Source organism: Camellia sinensis, chromosome 11, assembly GCF_055761805.1.
Source record: "Camellia sinensis isolate YWXY chromosome 11, ASM5576180v1, whole genome shotgun sequence".
NCBI classification, from domain to species: Eukaryota; Viridiplantae; Streptophyta; class Magnoliopsida; order Ericales; family Theaceae; genus Camellia; species Camellia sinensis.
The window spans coordinates 159,004,096-159,021,858 of record NC_138971.1 but is presented as its reverse complement, the minus strand read 5'-3'; the positions used below and the strand labels follow the sequence as shown (position 1 = coordinate 159,021,858).

At 47.4% G+C, this 17,763-nt stretch overlaps 1 protein-coding gene across 1 annotated transcript; it reads right to left on the bottom strand.

The window, feature by feature from the left end:
• Positions 1 to 8,078: 8,078 nt before the first annotated feature.
• Positions 8,079 to 10,614, bottom strand: LOC145803324 (uncharacterized). Its single transcript, XM_082896597.1, has 5 exons — positions 10,006 to 10,614; positions 9,717 to 9,878; positions 9,030 to 9,623; positions 8,849 to 8,947; positions 8,079 to 8,640 (listed from the first exon to the last, which is right to left on the bottom strand). The coding sequence occupies exons 1-5, from the start codon at positions 10,510 to 10,512 to the stop codon at positions 8,227 to 8,229; spliced, it is 1,776 nt and encodes a 591-aa protein (XP_082752723.1). The 5' UTR covers positions 10,513 to 10,614; the 3' UTR covers positions 8,079 to 8,226.
• Between the last annotated feature and the right edge of the window lie 7,149 nt (positions 10,615 to 17,763).

Sequence of the window (17,763 nt, the reverse complement as noted above, 5' to 3'; positions counted from 1 at the left end):
GGCAAAGGCGTCGACGATGACTTTAAGGCCCACTGACAGAGATCAAATCCGGATGATTGTGCGCAATCTCCACCCCAAGTTAATGCAAAGAATGATTGTGGTCCCCTTCCCTACTTTCGCAGATTTACATGATATGGGGGTGCAAATAGAAGATGCTATGAGGCAAGGTCTGTTTGACCAGGACAGAGAACAACCGAGGAGGACCTTTAACCGTAACAACAATGCAGGCCCGAGCGGCGCTGCTAATACAAGAGCCTCGGAAGTTGGCATGGTCACCACCACTCCCCCTCCCCCTCCAAGGCCCATGACTGCCACACCATTCTCCGGCGCGTCCGGAAGTAACTCACAAAACAACCGATTCCAACCCCGGGGCCAAAGAACCTTCACCCAACTATACATGCCCCTGTCCAAGGTTCTGGGAATACTGATCAGGAAAAATCATTTAAAACCCCTGGAACCAAAACCATTACCAAATCCACTTCCCCCCTCATATGACCCGTCAAAATATTGCGCATACCACCAACAACACGGTCATGATACCGACCGTTGTTACAGATTACGTCATGAGGTCCAAGATCTTATTGACAAACAGGTAATTGCGCCTCCTGATAAACCTAATGTCACAACTAACCCTCTTCCACCACATAACCAACCTCCCCCTCCTAACAGATTTAATTTCATCCAGACTGGGGTCGTGTCTTACGATCCTAGCATCTATATTACACCCACCCACCTACCCAAGCCGGAGGTGCTCCTCCCCGCTTGCACTGACCTTTTGTGCATGGTGGACGTCTCCAAAACCCAACCGGAGCCGGTGGTGGTGACCATCGAAGACAAGGCAGGGCAGATTTTAGGAGAGAATGAGTCTGTTAAATCTGGGACTGGGCAGAATTTTGCTGAGGGAGCTTATGATCCGAGCAGGCACATCCTATCAACGAGCCGAAGTGGGCTAATTGTAGAATTTCCCGAGACAGGAGAACTGTGCATGATCCGAGGGGATGGATCTGGGCTATGGGCAGATGAGCCGACAACCATAGAGGAGGACTTTGCTAACTTGCAATTTCGCGATGATCAGGAGTTGGAGGATGCGTCCATTAACTGGAATGATTATGAGGGATCAGAGGAGGCCACTGGATGGCTTGAAGATCAACCGGATGCAGTGGGGGAAGCCCAACCAGAACAGAGCCCGGCAGGGGCAGAAACATCACTTGTGGCCGGAACGGCCGAAAATCAAGTTGTACCGCCGGAGAGCGCCGGTGTTAAGAATTCCGCTCAGGACATGGGCATTACGGATGTGGGAACTGTTGAACAAACAACTGTACTGACGCAGTTGGAACAAGGAAAGTTTGAGGAAGCTGAGAGAGCCAGAAAGGCGAAGGGCCCTGAGGGGACCGAAAGTGCTGTGTGCACAAAGACAGACAATGCTGCGAGCATTTGGACAGAGAGCACTGAAAGTGCGAGTAGACTGGAGCCGGACAGATGTCTGTTGGCTGCCAGCGGAATGTGGTGGGAAGATGACGATTTGTGTCTTGCCCACACCGATGAAGACTGGGGAAATGGCCAACCAGATGATACTTGGTATCTTGATGAAGTGGACCACATGACAAGAAGTGGGCGGTACTTCAAGCCCCCACACCTAGACCAACCCGAAGCATCCGGGAAAGACAGAGAAGCGGAGAGACAGAAGGAGAAGCAGATTGAGGATGAAGCTGTGCTGAAACAGTTAAAGAAAATACAAGCAGACATCTCCATCTGGGGACTGCTAATGGCATCACGAGTGCACAGAGAAGCTGTCCTATCTGCCATGGACAAGTCGAAACTTTCCATAGACACCACGCCTGAACAGCTGGTTGGGCTGGTTTTTCCGGGAGGAGGTTCCCCGGCATTAACTTTTTCGGACAAGGAGCTACCGCCTGAGGGCGCAAATCATAACAAACCTCTCTATATCTCTGTGGAATGTAGAGATAAGTGGATACCGGTGGTACTTGTTGATACCGGGTCTGCGATTAATGTCTGCCCAACCAGAACGGCATATGCAATCGGGTTAAAACCCGCGGACTTCATCCCAACCACCCAAGTGATCAGGGCATATGACAATACCAGCAGAGAAGTGATGGGGACTGTTAAAATTCAAACTAAGGTTGGTCCAGGACAACACAATGTCGAATTTCATATCTTGGACGTTCCCGCAACCTTTAACTTACTTTTGGGGCGACCGTGGTTGCACCAGGTCAAAGCAGTCTCTTCCACCCTACATCAAATGCTGAAATACCCTCACGGGAAAGGGGTAGCAATCGTTTTTGGAAATTCATCGATCCATCCGCCGCCGGAGGTGTCTACACCCGTCTTGGAGATCGAGCACGGCACGGAGGATGTGTTTTTGTCGGGGTTCACTTTGGCCGAGGCTCAAGTGGTGCAGAATGTCATGGCTGGGAATGAGGGCATGTATGTTAGTGCACAATCCATATACCTCATGAACAAGCTAAAACATACCCCTGGGATGGGATTAGGGAGAAGCGGCCGGAAAGGCGTTTCAGTATTGGCCGAAGTGCCACACAACCCCCACGCCTTTGGACTGGGTTATCTGCCCACCAAGGAAGATTGGGTGAGGAAAGGGAAGGAAATGGCCGGAAGGGCCAGAGCAAAGAAGGCCGGGAAGCCATTTGATTTAATGCACAGGCCCATCTGGGGTACCCTAAACGGACGCTTCGTCCGGGAGGGGGAAGATTTTCCGTTCTGCGGCTTCCCGGAGCCATGGCTAAACGCGAAGGGGGAGCGCGTGCCTGGTTTTGAAATCTTCTTCGACATACAATTATCTGGGGATGACGTTGCCGAAGCGCAGACAGACCCACCAACTGAAATTGAGCAATGTGAAGCAGTGGATCCTGAGAGTACAGAGCTGGAAATGGGGGTAGCACTGGCGAGTCTACTATCAGATCCTCCGATCGGCCAAGAGTGCTTGGGGGATAACTCTTCGGTTTCTGTGATTGGAGATGAAATAGCTGCGGGCTTTCCAGCGCCGATCTTGGATGCATCTATCGCACCTTCTCTCATCTGGCAGTATGAAGAAGGCTTTTTATCTAGCAGTTCCGGGTCAGGTAGTGAGCCGGAATCTGATTCTACCGAATCTTCTGCGTCGGAATCAGATTCCAGCTCGACTGAGTCTGAGTCCGGTATTCTTGGGGGTGATAACCCGGATACCACAGTCCTGTCTAGGTCGTCTTTTTCATTTTCTTTTGAGTCTGTTGTAACAGAGGAATCTGACGGCTTGGAAGTATTTAATGAGAATGATGTGGATGTGGTTTCCGAGTATTTTTCTATGCCTTTGATTTATTGCTTAAATCAGGATTTTCAAAATTTTGATGAAAACAGCGAGGAAGAAATTCCCCCAGTTTTGCAACGATTAATCGATCAAGAGCAGGAAAGATTTGTTAAACCTTTAATGGATGAAATCACTACTGTAAATGTTGGTACTGAGAAGCACCCGCGGCTGGTCCAGATCGGGTCCACGTTGTCTTCAGAGGAGCGCGAGCGCTTAGTCGCTTTATTAAAAGATTTTAAAGATGTTTTCGCGTGGTCCTATGAAGACATGCCTGGAATCGATCCTGAGATTGTACAGCACCGGATCCCTCTTGATCCAGAGGCCCGCCCTGTCAAACAGAAACTCAGAAGGATTCGCCCGGACTGGGCCCTCAAGATTAAGGAAGAGGTCACCAAGCAAATTGACGCAGGGTTCCTGCTGGTATCTGAATATCCAACTTGGTTGGCCAACATAGTTCCGGTGCCAAAGAAGGATGGCAGAATTCGGGTCTGTGTAGACTTCAGAGATTTGAACAAGGCCAGTCCGAAGGACGATTTTCCCTTGCCGCACATCGACGAATTGGTAGATTTCACGGCAGGACACGCCTTGCTTTCGTTTATGGATGGTTTCTCAGGCTATAACCAGATAGTGATGGCACCCGAAGACCGGGAGAAGACTGCGTTCACTACCCCGTGGGGGACATATTGTTATAGAGTGATGCCATTCGGGCTGAAGAATGCTGGAGCTACGTATCAACGGGCAGCGACTACAATATTGCATGATATGATCCATAAGGAGGTCGAGGTGTACGTGGACGACATGATTGTCAAGTCCAAAGATAGAGAGGGCCACTACACCGCCTTACAAAAATTCTTTCAACGGATCAAAGAGTTTCGGCTGCGACTGAATCCCCAGAAATGCACGTTTGGTGTTACAGCAGGGAAGATGTTAGGGTTTCTGATCACACAAAGGGGCATCGAGGTCGACCCTTCCAAAATCAAGGCCATCTTAGAAATGCCACCACCAAAGACTGAAAAGGAGGTGCGAGGTTTTCTGGGTAAAGTGCAATTCATAAGACGGTTTATTTCTAAATTAACCTTGACTTGTGAACCACTTTTTGGTCTCCTGAAGAAAGGAAAGAAATTCCAATGGGACGGCCGATGTCAAGTAGCTTTTGAGCAGATCAAAGAATATCTACAGAACCCACCCGTGTTGTCACCGCCAGAACCTGGGAGACCGTTGATACTGTACCTTTCGGTAACTGAGACTACCATGGGCTGCATGCTCGCGCAGGAGTCAGAAGACAAAGTGGAAAGGGCCATATACTATCTGAGCAAAAAGATGCTGGATTACGAGACCCGCTATACACCGCTGGAGAAGGCTTGTTTGGCCTTGGTATGGGCAACCAGGAAGCTGCGGCACTACCTGTTAGCCCACTCTGTAATGTTGGTTTCGCGTTTGGATCCCATCAAATATCTTTTCGAGAAACCAGCACTTACGGGTAGGCTAGCTCGTTGGCTGCTGTTGCTCTCCGAATTTGATTTGAAGTATGTGACGCGCAAGTCAGTAAAAGGCAGAGCGGTAGCAGAGTTCCTTGCCGACCACCCGGTTGAGGGGGATGAAGCGGTTGAGTATCTATTCCCAGATGAAGCCATTCTGTACGTCGAAGATGAAATTTGGACAATGTACTTTGACGGAGCGTCAAACCAGTATGGGTATGGGATAGGGGTGTTGCTGATAGCGCCTGATGATTCCCGTATCCCTTTAGCATTCAAGCTCCGATTCAAAGTTTCCAACAATGAGGCAGAGTACGAGGCATGCATTGCTGGCCTGGAAGCAGCCCTGGAACTAGGGGCAAGACGGTTGGACGTCATTGGGGACTCGAACCTTGTTGTGTCTCAAGCAAAAGGAGTTTGGAAGGTCAAGGAGGAAAGGATGATAATCTACCACCAAACCTTGGATTTGTTAATTCCTCGGTTTGAGAAGCTAAATTTTACCCACCTCGTAAGAGAGAACAACAGGTTTGCAGATTCACTAGCAACTCTATCTTCTATGATAGACATCCCGTCCGGAGTCCGGATGCGTCCAGTCATTATTGATCAGAAGTTCGCGCCGGCATACAAGTCGATTTCCGCCATAGATGAGGTTCAAGACGGCAACCCCTGGTATTACGACATCTGGAACTTCTTGGAAAAGGAGACATATCCACTAGGGGCAAATGCCAAAGATAAGAGGGCTGTCAGAAGAATGGCTGCTCAATTCGTTATCTGCGGGGGAAATTTGTACAAAAGGGGTCATCTGGGAATGCATAAGCTCTGTGTAGAAACTGAAGAGTCAAAACGCCTGATGGAAGCCATCCATGGGGGGGAGTGCGGTGCACACATGAATGGAGTAATGCTGGCCAGAAAGATCCTCAGACAGGGCTACTACTGGTCAACCATGGAGGAGGATTGTATTAGCTTTGTTCGGCGATGCCACAAATGTCAAATTCATGCAAATCGCATGAACATCCCGCCGTCAAAACTGTACAACATGACTTCGCCGTGGCCTTTTTCAGTCTGGGGAATTGATGTGATCGGAGCTGTTACCCCGAAGGGGTCCAACGGGCATGAGTTTATCCTAGTAGCGATAGATTATTTCACAAAGTGGGTCGAGGCCCAATCATATGCAGTGTTGAAGGCGTCGCATGTAGCAAAGTTCATCAGGAACAACATCATCTGTCGCTACGGGGTGCCAAACGAAATAATTTCAGACAATGGTTCCCACTTCAAGAAAGAAGTGATAGACTTGTTGGAGAAATACAATGTGGCTTTTCATAAGTCATCTACATACAGGCCACAGACCAACGGAGCAGTTGAGGCCGCCAACAAGAATATCAAGCATATACTACAGAAGATGGTGGAAACCTATCGAGATTGGCCAGACAAGCTGCCATTTGCTCTGTGGGGCTACAGGACTTCAATCAGAACTTCTACTGGAGCAACTCCATATTCATTGGTCTATGGAATGGAGGCTGTTCTACCCATTGAGATTGAGGTCCCATCATTACGAGTATTGGCTGAATGCCAGATAGCCGAAGCAGATTGGCAGCAAAGCAGATTCGAAGAACTCATGCTCTTTGATGAAAGAAGACTGAAAGCACTGTACCACATCCAAGGTTATCAACGCAGAATTGCCCGGGCTTTCAACAAGAAGGTTAAGTCCAGGAATCTGAAAGAAGGAGATTTGGTGCTCAAGGACAACCGAGCTCCCATCCACGACCCAAGGGGCAAGTTCAAACCTAATTGGACTGGTCCTTACATCATCAAAGCTATCTGGTCAGGTGGGGCTGTGGTTTTGATGGATCTAGATGGCTTGGAGTTTTCACAACCAATCAATATGGACAAGTTGAAGAAATACTATCCTTGAGAGGCTCGCTAGGCCGAAAACCCGAAAGGGCGACCTAGGCAAGATTCAGAGCACAAAAAATTAGAAAATATAAAAACTGAGCTCGCAAGGTTGAAAACCCGCAAAGGGCGGCCTTGGCAAAAGTTAGAGCGCAAAAGGAGAGTGAAAATACTCGAGCGAACCTAAGCCTGAACTACGTAAGACTTGATTCCCATCTTTGGGATACGTAGGCAGCTTCGTCTTGAAGTTCAGTCATAAACTTTTCCCCGATCAACTTTGTCCATTTCGATCATCTCAGTCATCTTTATCTATCAGCATTTACCGTGATCTCCGGTACAGTGCTGTTCAAACTAGGGGTAACTTTCTGTTGCTTTGGAGTGCCACATTGTTCTTCAGACTAGGGGCAACTTTCCAGTTGCAGGGATCTGAGGTTGTGCATCTCAGTGACAGATTTTCGGCATGTCCAGTTCTGATCCACATCGAAAATAGTTTTGAAAAGTTTTAATAAAAGTTGACTTTGTTCAAATCAATCTTTTTACGACTTAGACCATTTTTGGACCAAAAGTGGAAAATTTTCAGTACCATAACTTTCAATTTCATTGATTTCAAAATAGAGTTCTCTTGCTCTTGCATTACAATCGAGGTTGCTTATTTTAGTACAGTCATAAAGAAAACTTGAAAATGCTAAATAAGCAATAAATTTGGGGCATAGTTGAATCAAGTATCTCTGTGTCCCCTTCCAGAGCTGGACGGAGCATCTGATGCCAAGCTGGGCCCAAATTGTACCTCCTCTTTGAGCCAATCCACGCATTCATCTGACAAAGTGCAACTGAAGGTTGAAGCAGGGGGCTAGAAGCTCTCTAGTCCTCCATGCCGTGGCATATCTCTGGCTGGCCAGCCATTCACTTTTTGCAAAAATGGCCGGCCAGCTCCCCGGGATGGCTAGCAATGCTGCAGTGTGTCTCCTCGACCCTGTTTTACTCTTCGAAGGAGAACTCCAAGCATTTCTATGCAACGGGAGAGTCGAAGGCCTTCATTCCGGATGCATTCCGATGCCCAGATCGTCAGAAGTACACTTTGTTGTTGTTGAGTTTTGCTTATCGAGTTGTTGCATTTTGCTTATCGAGTTGTTTGTCGAGCGGACGTGTTTTGTGTTTTGAGTCATTGCTCTCTGTTTAAGCAATTTTTGTTAAAGTCTTGTTTATTTGCGTTGTTGCATTTTGCTTATCGAGTTGTAAACTTGCTAAAGATTCTGTTATATCTTAGTAAGTTGAGTTGTTTAGTTTGTTGCGTCGGTTCACTACCTGATTTGGTGATTACACAACGTACATTTCCTTTCAAATTCATTTTTGTGCGAAATAAATGATGTGATACGATGCTAAAAGTTCAAAATACAAACACCTTTTCAAAAGCTATTTCATTTCATCATGCTTTACAACAAACAAAAGGTACAGGTTTTACAAAAACAAAACTGCCTAACAATGTGCAAAGTGCTACAAACTACTAGTAAAAGAAAAATAAAGCAGGAAATAGCAACATCAAAATCCTCGGGAACGGGAACGAGAAGCACGCCTGGTCCTCTTTTGTGGAACAACCTCCACACCATCATCAGAGTCGGAGCTGTCGTCCTCAGGATCCTCCTCAACCTCGCCTCTGTTCCCCGAGCCAAAACCGGAGCCTCCCTCCTCGACAGATGTCTCGAACTGACGGTCGGTAGCCTCCTCCTCCTCCTCATCAGACTCCACCTCCACAACATGAGCCCTGCGTCTGCGGACAGGCCCCCCTCGAGCTCCTCGAAAAGGCCTAGATGGCCCGGCTCCTCGGGAAGGCCGAGATGACCCCTCCCCCTGATAAGGCCCGGATGGCCCAGCTCCCTGATAAGGCCCAGATGGCCCAGCTCCCCAATGAGGCCCAGGTGGCCTGGTCTGTGGCTGACCGGACCATGAAGGCATCTGAAAACAAAGAGTTCAATTCAAATACATCAGTCCAAATATATACATCAGATGCAGATACAAGCAAAAGCTACGTAAAGTGGGTGCATGTAAATACAGTGTACAAGTGAGGTGTGTGTCAGATGTGCTCTACACAAGTAGTCTATCGATGCAGTAGAAATCAGCATGTCATCAGAAGTATGATAAATGCCAAAAAACTGAAGGGTACCTGAATGCCCGCGACAGACAACTGTGCCTCCCTGCGTAGGACCATGCCCTCGAGTGTGGCCACCAGCCCAACCATCTCCTCCATGTACCCTCGCGATGGCTGCAAAAATGAGTTCATAATCATCAGTGAACAAATGAGTGTCTAAACATCTGAAATGATGAATGACGAAAGTGGAGCATACCGGCGGTGAGTCCGGATCAATGGCGTATCGATCACTGGGCATCGGAGGCTCTAGTGGAATCGGAATCGGAGAGCTAGTCCCATACTGCCACGCCATCAACTCAGTAGGCATATCTGGCCATCCCAGATGAGGATGAATCGACGGGTTCGGAGGAAACGGTCTACTCCCACCTCTAGATGCGCCAGCCCTGCTAGAAGAAGGGATGTTTGTAGCTCGAGCCTGAGCCTGATCCGAGGATGACATACCGGCAGGTCTCATCATCGGAATACGAGCTTCTGTCAATGGAGGCATCAAATATATGTGACGATAGGTGGCGTAGTCCCCCTCCGCAACATATAACAAAGCATCACTGCCCAGCATGGCGCCGACTACCTCTGAGTAAGAGAGCCTGTCAGCGGTCCGCATACTAGCTGGAGGTACCGCGGGAACATCCTGAGAAAGATACCCCCGTACCTGGCACAGAAAGCGCTCCCCCAGGAACCAGACTCTGCCGACTGGCCCTTCGAGCAGGACCCTATACCGGGAGATGCCTGATGCTCCGGTATACTGAAGTAGGAGATCATCACCCAGAGGTGCCCAAGGCTGCCAAGTAATCTGCGGATGATAAATGTATAAACCAATCAGAGAACGAGAATATACAGAGCAAGTCAAAGATGAAAATGAAAAGAACTGAAAGTTCTGAAGTACCTCTGAGTGTCGCACAGTGTCGAAGTACTGTCGCAGGCGAACCAGGGTCTCTCGAGGCCTCGCCCGGTGCGGGCCCTCAAATATCAATGAATATGGGGTCACGGGAATCCCCACCACCTCCAGCACTGGGGCTAACGATGGGAAGTATACATAAGCCCATAACTGAGAAAAGCAGTGCAGAATGTAAGTACGAAATGCTGAGAGCAAAATGCAGACTGTAAAAGTACGCTGTGTGTGCAATGTACAAGTAATGAAGAGTAGAAATGTAAATCGAGGGGACAGAAAATACCTCCCAAGCTCTCCAGTAGCCGCCAAGCAAATCGCCCCGCCCGCGGGAGGTCGCGCTCATGTAAAAGTAGAGGGTAGCCAGGCCAGCGCCACCCCAATCATATCTACTGACCTGTGATAGGTCGACTAGAGCGCTCAGCAGATATAGCCCAATGGTGTTCCCTCTGTCGGCGAACAGGGTAGTCCCGAAGAGGAACATCAGGAAGCCACGAGCATACTGCTCTGTCTCCTCAGGAGTCTCGGGCACCATCTCCGCCCGCCGGAAATGGGAGGAGAACCAAGTATACCTGACTCTCCCTGAAACCCTATCAACAGGTGGGCGAGCCCCCAACAAATACATCCAGGCGGCCTCCCACTCGCCCATATCCTCGTCATAGGGGATGGCCCAACCTCCGACATCAAGGCCGGTCAATACAGCAAAGTCAAAAGGGGTCATGGTCATGTCCCCGGTGACAGAGAAATGAAAGGAATTGGTGGTGTCCCACCATCTCTCTACCAAAGCTGCCATCAAGGTCCTCCTGGCAGGACAGCGTGACAACCCGGCGCAGAAGGGCCCAAACCCTGCCAAGTCTACCAAATCCCTGACGCCCTCCGGGAGCTCAGCATACCAATCCCGCGCCATGGTGGAACCATATCCTCGCACACTGCGGGAACCACCCTGCATTCAGAATGAATATATCTGTCAATAATGAAATAAATGGGCTGTATACCAATGATAATGAAATGGGCTGTGTGCCAATAAGATGAAATGGGCTGTGTGCCGATGAAGTAAAATAAGCTACATGCAAATTCTATCTACCTGGGCTGCGTGTTCAGAGAATTTTGAATTTTGGGCTGCGTGTTCAACTTTCAGTTAATTTGTGGGCTGCGTGTTCACTATCTACCTGGGCTGCGTGTTCAGAGAATTTGAATTTTGGGCTGCGTGTTCAACTTTCAGTTAATTTGTGGGCTGCGTGTTCACTATCAACCTGGGCTGCGTGTTCAGAGAATTTTGAATTTTGGGCTGCGTGTTCAACTTTCAGTTAATTTGTGGGCTGCGTGTTCACCATCTACCTGGGCTGCGTGTTCAGAGAATTTGAATTTTGGGCTGCGTGTTCAACTTTCAGTTAATTTGTGGGCTGCGTGTTCACTATCTACCTGGGCTGCGTGTTCAGAGAATTTTGAATTTTGGGCTGCGTGTTCAACTTTCAGTTTAATTTGTGGGCTGCGTGTTCACTATCTACCTGGGCTGCGTGTTCACTATCTACCTGGGCTGCGTGTTCAGAGAATTTGAATTTTGGGCTGCGTGTTCAACTTTCAGTTAATTTGTGGGCTGCGTGTTCACCATCTACCTGGGCTGCGTGTTCAGAGAATTTGAATTTTGGGCTGCGTGTTCAACTTTCAGTTAATTTGTGGGCTGCGTGTTCACTATCTACCTGGGCTGCGTGTTCAGAGAATTTGAATTTTGGGCTGCGTGTTCAACTTTCAGTTAATTTGTGGGCTGCGTGTTCACTATCTACCTGGGCTGCGTGTTCAGAGAATTTTGAATTTTGGGCTGCGTGTTCAACTTTCAGTCTAATTGTGGGCTGCGTGTTCACTATCTACCTGGGCTGCGTGTTCAGAGAATTTGAATTTTGGGCTGCGTGTTCAACTTTCAGTTAATTTGTGGGCTGCGTGTTCACTATCTACCTGGGCTGCGTGTTCAGAGAATTTTGAATTTTGGGCTGCGTGTTCAACTTTCAGTCTAATTGTGGGCTGCGTGTTCACCATCTACCTGGGCTGCGTGTTCAGAGAATTTGAATTTTGGGCTGCGTGTTCAACTTTCAGTTAATTTGTGGGCTGCGTGTTCACTATCTACCTGGACTGCGTGTTCAGAGAATTTGAATTTTGGGCTGCGTGTTCAACTTTCAGTTAAATTGTGGGCTGCGTGTTCACCATCTATCTGGGCTGTGTGTTCAGAAAAATTTGAAGTTTGGGCTGCGTGTTCAACTTCCATTTAAAGTGTGGGCTGTGTGTTCACTTTCGAATTCGGGCTGAGTGTTCGACAAATCAGTGTTTGAGCCATGTGTTTTAATGTGGGCTGTGTGTTCGCAATTAATTAATGAACCGAGTGTTCGAAAATTCAAGTGTTGAAACTACATGTTCAAGATGTAAGGAAAGTACTATGTCACAAGCTAAATGTTTAAGCATGGCAAGGGTGTGAAATGTAAAAAACAGAAGATGAGGTAAATACCTCTCAGGCCTCGTGAGAGAGATGCTGCTCTGGCTCTCTGAGAAGCAGATCCGCAGGTGCTCTCTCGTCGAAACTGGTAAAATGACGGAAAACGGCACGAGGGAGGACGTGCACTGCCGGACGGTACCTCTCGGGCATGAAAGGTCGAGTCCTCGGAGGTAGAGTCGTGGGATCGAAATCATCTCCGGCACCTGAGAAACCCCCGCCGTGAGGAGAATTGCCTGCCATTTTCAAGAATCTGCAAAAGGGGAACAAAAATGAGCAAAATGCGCAAAAATTGGAAAAAGTCAACAAAAGTCAACTCTCGGGAAATAAAAAGTCAACAAAAGTCAACTCCCGAGAAAATATTCTAAATATTAAGATGAACTTACCTCAAGTGGTGAAAATGCAAAAAGAAGCTCCGAAGCCGGAATTTAATCGCTCCAAAGTGTTTAAAACTAAGTGTTTTTACAAAAACAATTTGCGCGTGGCGTTGGAAAACGCGTGTAAAACTCAAAACTGGAGAGAAAAGTGTTGAAAGAGGCAAGAAATGAAGTGGGGTTCGGCTGCCATTTATAGGCTTCAAGCCTTGGATGAAAGGCATGCAAAAAGGAGGCAAAAAGACCGAAATACCCTCGGAAAAAGGGCATGGCCGGCCGGCCCCTGTTTCTGGCTGGCCAGCCATCTGCTTTTTGCAGAAATGGCCGGCCAGCCATTAGCTTTTGTGGAAAACGGTTGGCCACCTCCCCTTGGGAAGATAAACGGCCGGCCATCATCCCCACATGCTCACCTAGCTCTCTGCAAATTTTGAGGAAGATCGGAGTTCCCGGGACCTGAAAAAGTTCAAGAAAAGTACACTTCCGGTCGCGAAATTGCTCCGTCGGGACTTCGGTTTCAAGTTCTGACATATGTCTCATCATCATTCATCGAAATCAAAGTGTATCCTTTTTGAATGAGCTGTAACCTTTCAAAGAAGCAGATCGGAGGCCGTGATCGAGTTACCCTCGCCGAAACACACGTTTCCATACTCGTTGTTTCACGACGAATGACACTCTGACTCATGCTCGTTTTTGTACTTTCATGCACACATCTTGCATTCTCATGGGCATACTCACATTGTCATGTACATTTCTTGATATTGGCGTACCTCCGTGTTTGAGCATGCGTTGTCACACATATTCCATTCTTGCATTGCGATGCATTCACTCACCAACACTGCATGTGTCGAACTTCCAGAATCACATCAAATATGTGTTGTTAGCATATTGTACTTGTTGCAATTTCTCTCTTTTGCAGGCACGATATTGTACGATATTGTATGTACGGTTCAATTGAGGCTGGTGCGACCAGACGAATCGCGCAGGTATCGTATCTTCTCCGTGTGAGACGTGGCGGGGATTGAATAATCCTCCGCATTCTTAACTGCATGAAATGTAGTTGTTGCTTTGCATTCTTGCTTAAAACTGTTGCATCTATTTGCGAATACTTGCTTCATTACAGCTTGCTGCATTTGCACGATCATTGGGTTACCTTCGGTTTCTTGTATATCATTTGCATTTTGCCCCCTGCCTGCGAGCATGCCTGCGGGCACATCTCTGTTTATCCTGTATGTTTGTCTAAGTCTTCGGCCTTGTCAAAAATGGGTCATCTCTTGGCTTTGACATTCACTCCCGTCACTTGTGACTTCCGAGTTCTGTCAAAGAGGGGCAACTGTAGACACCCCATTTTTGACCGACCTTAAGACTCAGACGTCGCCAATTGAGCGCTTGGTGATGTTGCATAATGTGCTCGTTCAGAAGTTTCAGAGTCGCGGCCGTAAGCCCTGCCTCCGGACTTCCGAACCCTTTTCTGTGCCTTGTCTCGGTTTGCGAACCAGACTCGGTTTTCTCTGTTTCTTTTCCTGAAGGGAGGGAGAGGTCCCGTAGACCATCTCTCAATGTCCGTAGGCTACATTTGGTGGCCGTAGGCCATTTTGCCCATTTCGGAGTCCGGTTCCCGGTTTTCGGAGCCGTCAGGCCGTGTGCCTCGGTTCGGGACCGCTTAACCATCTCCTATTGCTCTGATTTTTGGCATACATCTTATTTCATCCATTTTGAGGGACACTGGGGGCTGAGAAACCCACTTCGAGGTCGAATACAATTTTCGGTGCTTAACAGCCCATTTCCGGGACCCCGAACTGCGTGTTTTGGCTCCGGAACATTCGTTTTGCAACGGTTTTCGCTCATTTTTGGCAGGTACCTCTGTTTTATCCCGAGGAAGGTCACTGAAGGGTGGGAGGCCAGCAATTGTTGCAGCAACCAGTTATCTCTCCTCACTGTACCCTTTCCAGCTGTGGGGCAATATCCCCCAGATATTTTCTGTATCCGGGGGATATTTTGGGAGAGAGGATTCCTCTCCAACTCACCCCCCTTTTACACCCCTTTCTTGACCTTATAACCAGCTGAGGGTCTTCTTCATGAGGGTTAGAAAAATTCTTCTCCAAGGACAAACCCTAAACTCCATTGTCTTCTTCTTCAATTCTTCAAAAAACCCTAAGTCTATAATCTTCATTCCTTCTACACCACCAAGCTCCACCACCACCATCTCATTTCCAGCAGCTAGGAGGGATTCTTGAAGGCTAAAGAAGCTGCAAATCAACCCAAGAAGTAACAAAAGCTTGGATCTTCAAGGGTAAGTTACACTTTGATCCTTTTGACCCTTTCCTTTGATCTATTTCTAAGCCTCATTTCTTTTTGGTTTCAAGCTTCGGCCCTAACGGAAAAGGGCCATATTTTGAGCTCATCTTCACTTCTCATTAAGGGCTCAACCCTGTTTGAGCCCTCCATAATACACTTGCTTCATTGACCATCTTGTATGTCATAATTTTGCATGCTATTTTTGACCCTTGAGCAATTTATTTTCGAGCATGTTGTAAACTGATATGAGGCATATTTTGAGCCCCTCTTCAACATTGGAGAAGGGCTCAACATTGTTTGGTGTTTCCATATGTCACTTGTAGTTATATCCCCTATTTAGCCCCATTTTTGCATAAATTAATAGCCCTCTTTGCTTCTGTTTTTGGACCTTGGTCCGAACTGAAAGTGGTCTTATTTTGGCCTATACTTCATGTTTCATTCACACTTTTGTTCTGTTTGGTGATTATTTTATACACTTCATGTTTTAGCACCTTTTGAGCCTTATTTTGCATCATATTTTTAGCATGTTTTTATACTGATTTTGAGGCTGCCATACACTGTAAATGTTCATATTTTTGGTCCATCTGCAGTGTTGTAGAAGGAAATTTTTCAGTTTGAGTTTTGCTTATACCACTTGCTTCATTACCCCTCTTTTGGCCCCTATTCTTGCATGCTATTTTCGCCATACCTATACTTGCTGTTTGGCCATGTTTATAACTGGAAAAGTGCTTATTTTGGGACTGTCTAGCTTCTGTATTTGCATTTCATGTCCATGTTGTGCATGTTTAGTATGGCTATAGGCCATTTCGGATGCCTAATGTTGCATTTCGGGTCATTTCCTTGCATTTCATGTCATTTCGCTTCATTTCGGGACTGTTTTCCCCCATATTTTGTTGCTGAAATTCCATTAGCATGCTTGCATATCATTTTTGCCATGTTTCATTGCATTTTATCATTGCCTCGGTTTGCGTGCCCGTGTGCACGCATTTCGAGGCACTCCGTTTTTATCCGCTGGCATCCGATGTGAGTGTGGCTGAGGCTCACTCATGTTGGTATAAACCCACTTGTCATTTCCATGCCATTTCATTGCATTTTATCACTGCCTCGGTTTGCGTGCCCGTGTGCACGCATTTCGAGGCACTTCATTTTCATCCGCCGGCATCTTATGTGAGTGTGGCTGAGGCTCACTCATGTTAGTATAAGTCCATATTGCATTCTGTATGTCATATGCATTGCGTATGCATTGCCTCGGTTTGCGTGCCCGTGTGCACGCATTTCGAGGCACTTCATTTTCTGCCATCGGCATCCGATGTGAGTGTGGCTGAGGCTCACTCATGTTGGTATAAGCCCATTTGTCATTTCCATGTCACTTTAGCACCGCCTCGGTTTGCGTGCCCGCGTGCACGTACTTCGAGGCATCTCATCTTCATTGCATCTGTCACCGCCTCGGTTTGCGTGCCCGTGTGCACGTACTTCGAGGCATCTCATCTTCATTACATCTGTCATCGCCTCGGTTTTCGTGCCCGCGTGCACGTACTTCGAGGCATCTCATCTTCATTGCATCTGCCATCGCCTCGGTTTGCGTGCCCGTGTGCACGTACTTTGAGGTATCTTATTTTCATTGCATCTGTCATCGCCTCGGTTTGCGTGCCCGTGTGCACGCACTTCGAGGCATCTCATTTTCGTTGCATCTGTCATCGCCTCGGTTTGTGTGCCCGTGTGCACGTACTTCGAGGCACCTCATTTGCATTGCATCTGTTATTGCCTCGGTTTGCGTGCCCGTGTGCACGCATTTCGAGGCATCTCATTTTCACTGCATTTACCATTACCTCGGTTTGCGTGCCCGTGTGCACGCATTTCGAGGCATCTCATTTTCAACATCCCGTCACTTTCTCGGTTTGCGTGCTTGTGTGCACGCATTTCGAGGTATCTCATTTTCATAGCTTTGAGTATGTTAGGATTGTATCCTAGTTGCATTTCATGCATATCATGCACATTGCACCATGTCTGGAATAGGAGTTAGCCCGGGCACGGGAAACGAGGTACATTTCGTACTCCGAGTGACGGAATGTGTCTCAATTCCCCAGTCACCGACACTCCGGATTATCCATGATGGAGTTAGGTTTTAGCTGTAGTTTCATGTGCATTCATCCTATATTGAGTTGTGCATTTCGACTCCTCGGCCATCATGCCTCGGTATGCGTGATTGGTGGCACGAGGATCGAGACATGCATACATTTGTGCAAATACATTGCTATGCCCCTTTCCTGCTCTCTGTTGCAGCAAAACGCAGAATCAGCAATCTTCCTGGGCTTGGCACGGATTTCAAGAAGAGGTGTAAACAGAGGCTAATTGGGGCATTCCGGTGGATTTCCGCGCAAGACAGTCCGGACATGCATCATCCATCAGAAGCAAGACAGCCCCTGGCTTGCACGCCAGTTTATTTGCTTTCTAGTTAATTCATTAATTAATTAGAATTCTGTAATATTTTGGACTGTAATATTCTTTTATTTGGGGACTGTAATATTTGGACTGTATTATTTATTTGGACCCTCCGAGCGAGGGCACAACTGTAATAAGTGTGGGTGAGTGTGATGTATGTCTTCCAACCCCACGTCTTTCTCCCTTTTATTTATCCGCTTTTGATGGTTAGATTAGGGCATATTTTAATTAGCATACAGTATGACAGCATGTTTGCATCATTCATCTGTATTGCATGCATCGGGCTCGGCGCATCATACTAACTGCATTGTACTTTCAATACCAAGTTGAATACATGTTAGTTGTAGCATTTCATATGCCATCTTAGAATAGCCGAGCCTACTATAGTTGCATTTTGCATGTGTTGCATTAGGCATTTCTGTACACTTAGGATCATGCATGATTTCTAATA

Bases quoted from the DNA above. Each gene is read 5' to 3' on its own strand.
- LOC145803324 (XM_082896597.1), bottom strand. From the start codon at position 10,512: ATGGCAGCTTTGGTAGAGAGATGGTGGGACACCACCAATTCCTTTCAT. The intron at 9,624-9,716 runs GTACTTCAGAAC...TATCATCCGCAG, and splicing joins ACACTGTGCGACACTCAGAG to ATTACTTGGCAGCCTTGGGC. The intron at 8,948-9,029 runs GTATGCTCCACT...TCATTTTTGCAG, and splicing joins TTGATCCGGACTCACCGCCG to CCATCGCGAGGGTACATGGA.